The 6,450-nt window shown below is 36.1% G+C and overlaps 1 protein-coding gene across 6 annotated transcripts; it reads left to right on the forward strand.

Annotated features, from left to right (window-relative positions):
- The first annotated feature begins 1,195 nt into the window (after window positions 1–1,195).
- On the forward strand, window positions 1,196–6,203 carry LOC112764965 (AT-rich interactive domain-containing protein 6). Of its 6 annotated transcripts, none has more exons than XM_025810816.3 (14): window positions 1,196–1,544; window positions 1,635–2,105; window positions 2,185–2,318; window positions 2,473–2,512; window positions 2,793–2,845; window positions 3,336–3,381; window positions 3,828–3,920; window positions 4,190–4,318; window positions 4,442–4,493; window positions 4,604–4,679; window positions 5,264–5,330; window positions 5,418–5,468; window positions 5,628–5,720; window positions 5,903–6,203. In XM_025810816.3, the coding sequence occupies exons 2-14, from the start codon at window positions 1,746–1,748 to the stop codon at window positions 6,005–6,007; spliced, it is 1,299 nt and encodes a 432-aa protein (XP_025666601.1). In that variant the 5' UTR covers window positions 1,196–1,544; window positions 1,635–1,745; the 3' UTR covers window positions 6,008–6,203. The 6 variants fall into 6 exon arrangements, with proteins under 6 accessions (XP_025666601.1, XP_025666602.1, XP_025666603.1 ...); XM_025810817.3 differs by having other exon boundaries at window positions 1,203–1,544; window positions 4,205–4,318; XM_072223024.1 differs by having other exon boundaries at window positions 1,219–1,422.
- The last annotated feature ends 247 nt before the right edge of the window (window positions 6,204–6,450 follow it).

The raw sequence follows: 6,450 nt of genomic DNA on the forward strand, positions 1-6,450 counted from the left end.
TATTATTTAACTCATGTTTAATGTGTATTTTATATTTTAATATATATTTTATATTAGTGACTATTTTTTGTGTTGATTTTAATGTAAACCTAATAGTTGTATGGGTTAAATACTTTTTTTGTTCCTAAAATCTTGAATCAAAATTAAAATCGTCTCTAAGATATTTTTGCGTTTAAAATCATTCATAATATTTAATTTTATTTTAAAATCATCCTTTTCTAATTTTTAGATCAAAATATCCTTAGTCCCAAATTCACCCTCATTCCTTCTTTTACTTTCAACAACCACAAATGCACAACTTGAGAGGGAGGGAGAGCAAGAAAAAAAACAAAAAAGAAAAGAATAGGGGAAGAGGTAGAGAACGAAAAGAAGAAAAGAAAAAAAGAAGAGAAGAAGAGGAAGAAGAAGGCATTGCTGGCGAGTAAGGGTGTCGCTACTCATTGACGTTATTTTTCAAAGGCAACTCCATCCCATTCTAACATTGACGACAACCACCATCCCATCTCGTAGTTACAACACTTTCAACGAACACAAGCAAGATAACAAATGACAAATAGGGTTAAGATGGAGCACAACAGTGGCCTTCAACAATAACAACGACGATGACAATACACAATTGACGACTTCAGCATCAACACAACGATGTTCTCCTTTTTTGTCATGCCCTTTTTCTCTTTTCTTTTCCTTTCTTGTTTTGTTCTATTCCTCTCTTCACGTTTGAACTTCTTTATTACCTCTTTCTTTGTGTTAATCTCGTTTGATTTTTTTTTAAAAAAAAAAAACTAAAAAAGAATAATTGGTATTGTTGTAGGTGAAAAGGTAAATAGTGAAGATTTGAGTGAGAAGAATTGTTGTTATTGATGACGATGATGAATGAAGACATACATATAGTTACAGAAAGTAATGGTGAATGAGTATTATTGTAATGAGAGTGTGTGTAAGTATGGTGGTGAGTATGAGAATGGAACTGTGGCAATGTAGACTACACTGGATGTAGTGAGGTGAACAATTTAAGTGAGGAGGGTAAATAGGAGAGATAATAATAAAATTTATTTTATTAAAAAATTAGAAAAATAATAATTTTAATACAAAATTCAACATTAGAGACGATTTAGATTTTCACCCAAGATCTTAACGATGAAAAAAATACTTAACCCTAATAATAATAATAATAATTCGCATAAAATTTCAAAATAATATAATTTGCAAGGCAAGCACATGGAATGAAGGATAAGATGGTCTTTTGAGGTGAAAGAAGGTGGAATACAGTGGATCTGTGACGTAGAGCGGTGGTGGTAAGGAGGTGCGTTTTTAAGTTAACCGCCGTTGCGGAGGCTACTTTAGGGTCCCAACTCCCAACTACGAATCCTAAGTGAAGTCTACTGAACCCAACCGCCGTTGGGTCAGCTCAGCTCAGCTCAGGTCTGCTTCTTCTTCTTCTTCTTCTTCCTTTCTTCCAATATTCCATGCTTTCACACAAACACGCTCTCTTCATTCAACCAAGCTACATTGTCACTCCCCAAACCCTCGCCAATTCACCCAAGGTACGCTAAGCACCACATCACATTCACATTCAAGGCCTTGTTTGTTCCCCTTATAAATCGTAAACCGTTTTTCTTTTTTCCTTTTATTAGGGCTTTTAATTCTCGTCTTCTTCTACACCGCGACTCGAATTCCGTTAACACCCTAGCGGCACGATGCTCATGATTTAGTGTTTGAGTAGAGCTCAGGATTCGCAGTCACCCATGGAGGATGGCCCCGAGTGGCTAGTTGATAACTCTCATGGAAATTTAGAAATGGAGGTTGTTGAAGATGACGATGCCGCTTTGCAGCGCCAGCACCATTCAGAAAAGGATCAGAATGTGGATTCCAACTCCCCTGCTCAGCTCCAACAGGATCATGTCATGTTCGATCGGCAAAGTGATGACAACAAGAATGCCAATTCTGCTCTTCTTTCTGTGCTAGAGACCAAGACGGATAGTAGTAACACGCGCCTTGAGAATCGCCTTCAAGATCCTAAAGTCCATTCGCACCATGAATTACTCACTCCGAAGCCTAAAGAGAGGAATGTTAGGGAAATGAAAAACGTGCTCCATGATACTGAGGTAATTCTAACTAGAATACTTGGGTTGCTCATTCATTATAAGTTTCAAAGATTGTATTTGTCTTGGTTTTTACCTGCAGATGACTGATTATGATGAGTCTGGTTCGTATTCCGAACGAGAAGCATTTATGAGAGAGCTGGAGAGTTTCTATAGAGAGAGATCCTTGGAGTTCAAGCCTCCTAAGTTTTATGGAGAGCCACTAAATTGCCTCAAGTGCGTAACATATCCTTTCCAACTCATTGGAATAATCCATATCTTAATGGCATTGTAAAATCATGCTTGGCCTGCTCCTCCTATATACATACTAGCTTTTGTTGTTTTTCTCACCATTCTGTTGGTTGATTTCTTACGTTAGCATGGTTTGTAGGTTATGGAGAGCTGTCATCAAACTTGGTGGCTATGATGTGGTATGGATCCATCTCCTACATTAGTATTCATCCTTCGTCATTTTTTTGCTTGTTGTTGGTCATCCCCATCGTTCTCACATTCTAAAGCTCTTTAATATTGCTGTCTATATAGTAAACTTCGAACCAAGGCTGCCTTTTACTACTATTCTTCCAGTGTCACAATCTTATCCATGCCTTTTCTACAACATATGATTATTGATGACATGTTTTGTGCCTTTCTTTTTTTAATTAATCATTCTAATGGGTGACAGAACTAATCTTACCTACTCTTTTTATGCAGGTAACTGGATCCAAGTTGTGGCGGCAAGTAGGAGAGTCTTTCCATCCACCCAAGTAAGTCTGTTGTTTTATAGTTTTGTGGCCGGATAGGGCATTGTGTTCCTTAAATTGACTAATTTCTTTTTGTCACTTGTGCATCATCTTCTATCAGCCAGAGCATCATATACTGAGTTTAGTTTTCACGGATTGTGTATGAAATACTTCAATCTTACATCATGGGTCGATTGATATATATTTGGAAGGAAAGGAATGAAAATTGGCCTGAATATATATATGATTGTAATAAAAGAGTGTCGGAGCATGCTCACCTCTTGTGTCTTCAGTGTTCCCTGTATCTTTCTATGCCTGCATAGCCCCACATCTGGCTTTTGTGCTGTTTACTACCAGTAATAAACACCATATGAGCAATATGTCGTTTGTTGCAGCTGCTTGTTAGCATTAGCATATTAGCATATATAGTTTCTAAGAGATAAATAGCCTTCAAGAATTCATCTCAACGCCATATCCTTCTCTCATTAGGACATTGAATACATTTCTCTCGCAGGACTTGCACTACAGTCTCATGGACGTTTAGAATCTTTTATGAGAAGGTAATGTTCATTTTTCAAGGAATTTTGCATAATAAATAGCTGTCATCTCTAATTATTGGTAAGACTGCATGTTTAATATTTCAAGCATTCATGAATTTGATAGAATTTCTAGCTATTGTTGATACCAAAATAGACTACATTTTAACAAGACATCTGATGACACATATATCATTTTTTGTTTGAATTGTTGTCTACTTCATTGTCTCCCACTCTTTAAATGTAAAAGAAACTAGTCTGTATCCTGTCTCTTGTTCACCTTACCATCACATTAGCTGTCTTTGTCACAGGACTTCTTCAATACAAATGAAACTAAACAGAGTTGCTATTATGTATCCTTTACTGCCTTGTGCCATTCCCATGTCACTTCTGAGTCCTGATACCTTTTCTATGCAACTTGCATGATCTGTTGATCTACTTTATTCCTGATGTTTTTTCAATTATGTCAGGCACTTTTAGAGTATGAAAAGTATAAGAGAGAAATTGGGGAGCTACAGCTCCCTGTTGGATCATTTCATCAATCTTCAAGTGTGGAAAAAGAGGTTTGTATTTTATTTTATTTATTTATTTATTTTTTTGCTAGTTCTTAATTGCAAACCACCTTTTGTTTTCCTTTTGCCAAGCAATGGGCCTGATAAGTTATGAAACTGAATAAGCTTGTTCTTGTTCCTTAATTATATTGTATCTTACAAGAGACTCAAGTTGGCATGTGAAGTAATTGTGCTTCATATGAATGGGTTTGAACAAAATAGCTGCTTACCTGATAAGACATATTGTTTATATATATAGCTATAATAGTTTAATTTTGCAGACTGCTGTTTACCAGGCTCCAGGCTCTGGCTCTGGTAGGGCACGAAGGGATGCGGCAGCACGTGCAATGCAAGGTTGGCATGCCCAGCGCCTACTTGGATATGGTGAGGTTGCTGAGCCAGTTATTAAGGTCTGTTGAGACCTATAAACTTTGCATTCTTATTTGTTGTGTATTTGCGTATATAGTTATATATACATGAATGTTTTATGGCAATTTTTTTATCAATAGAACTTGTGTAATTCTCTTGCATAGGATAAGAACTCCAATTCTACTCCGAAACGAGAAAAGAACCTCAAAAGTATTGGTATGCTCTCTATATGCATGATAAATCATTATTTGTTTATTTTCTTAACAACATACCCAATTGTTATTCAAATTGATTTTGAGCTCCTTCTACATGATTTGATGAATTAGGTATGCTAAATAAACACAGGACACCATCTGTTCTTGAGCATGCTGGGAAAGCTGCAAATATTGAAGGAGATAGACAGTTAAGTTTCTTGTCTTTTGAATTGATTGATCTATAGTCTTTTCCATGTAGTCATTATTTTTGTGTCACTGTTCGGCCTTATCCATCCATGATCTTTGTTCATGTTAGTAGCAACTGCCTAAAGTTATCTCTTTAATAACTTCTAATATTGATATCTTTTTATAAAATATAAGATGTTGATTAAAAGTACTTTTGTTATTACAGAATAAACAGATACCATTTTTCTACTAGATTTCTTGGTTTACACCTTTACATCACAATAAAATAAAGAATTAACAATACAACACAATTCAGTGTGTCACAGTCGAACTACCCTGCCCATATCTTGATTAGGTCCTTAGACTTCTCCCTTCATGGTATTGTAAACCCCTCGTTCCCCAAGGTTTCTATATCTATGTCCTTCTTCATGGAAGGTTTTGTTAACTAGAAGCAGCAGCTAGTAAAATTTTACCCTTTGGCATTTATTATTAGTGCTGATTTCTTTATCAGTTTAACCATTTATAATTTGTAGTATCTACTTTGAAGCCAAAAAAGGTATGTATGCATTTCATTCAAGTTTGTGACTAATGATTTTCATCTGGCAGATTGGTCACGGCAGTTGTAGATGTTGGACCCCCAGCAGACTGGGTGAAGGTCAATGTGCGAGAAACTGTAAGTCGGTTTCCTTTTTTATTCTCTCCCTTCTGAAGTAAATAGATAAATAAATGAACATGGAATGTTTGTTGTATCTATGTACAGAAGGATTGTTTTGAGGTTTATGCACTAGTTCCTGGACTCCTTCGCGAGGAGGTAATCGCTTTGGTTCTTTGTCTGTAATCGCTAAACAATAAATAGCAGTACCATGATATCATGTAAAATGAGTATTTCGTTTCCACTTATCTAAATTGTCTATTGCCTGTTTATTTGGTGTAAATTTTAACTGCTAACTAGATTTTAACCAATCCGCAGGTGCGAGTCCAATCTGATCCAGTTGGTCGTCTAGTTATAACTGGTCTCCCAGAACATGTTGACAATCCATGGGGAATTACCCCCTTCAAGAAGGTGAATCTTATGTATCCATAACAGAGTCTAGACATAATTCTATTTTCGGGCGAATACCTTAATGGTGACAGTAGTAGTAAAAGTTATAATGCTAGTACGGCAATATTTTAATTAACTTCTTGGGTGAAGGTGCTTGACTGAAACTTGAGGTCTTCACTTTAAATATTTGTTTCTTGTTCCAGGTTGTGAACTTACCTGCAAGAATTGATCCGCTTCAGACATCTGCTGTAGTTAGTTTGCATGGCCGACTGTTTGTACGTGTTCCCTTTGAGCAGGGAGCTGTGTAACTTTCCTCCTTTCATTGGTTGGCTTCTTGAAGTTCATCACTCAGGACTTGAAATGTGCTCTACAACCAGGGCATCACTATGTATGGAATAGCGGAAACTGCCACCCAACTGTTATTATTGTTTTTTCATTTTTATTTTTATTTTTACTGTTAGTTACATTTTCATGGATGCAATATATATGCTTTGATTATCTTCATATCCTGTGCGCAAGTACAATTGCCTATTCATACTTTATTTTGCGCTGCAGCATCATTAGTAGTGAGTGGTTAAAGAACTCCTGCTCCTGCAAAGACCAAAAGCGCGTTCTTAAGGAAGTTTATAGGTTTTTTGGATTCGCAACTCTACATACTATAGACGAGTTTAAAATTCCACAAAAAGAACAGATTATGTGTTTGATGTAAATATTTGTATGAAAACATTTTCATGCAAATATAATAGCTAAA

Source organism: Arachis hypogaea, chromosome 17, assembly GCF_003086295.3.
Source record: "Arachis hypogaea cultivar Tifrunner chromosome 17, arahy.Tifrunner.gnm2.J5K5, whole genome shotgun sequence".
Classification (NCBI taxonomy): Eukaryota; Viridiplantae; Streptophyta; class Magnoliopsida; order Fabales; family Fabaceae; genus Arachis; species Arachis hypogaea.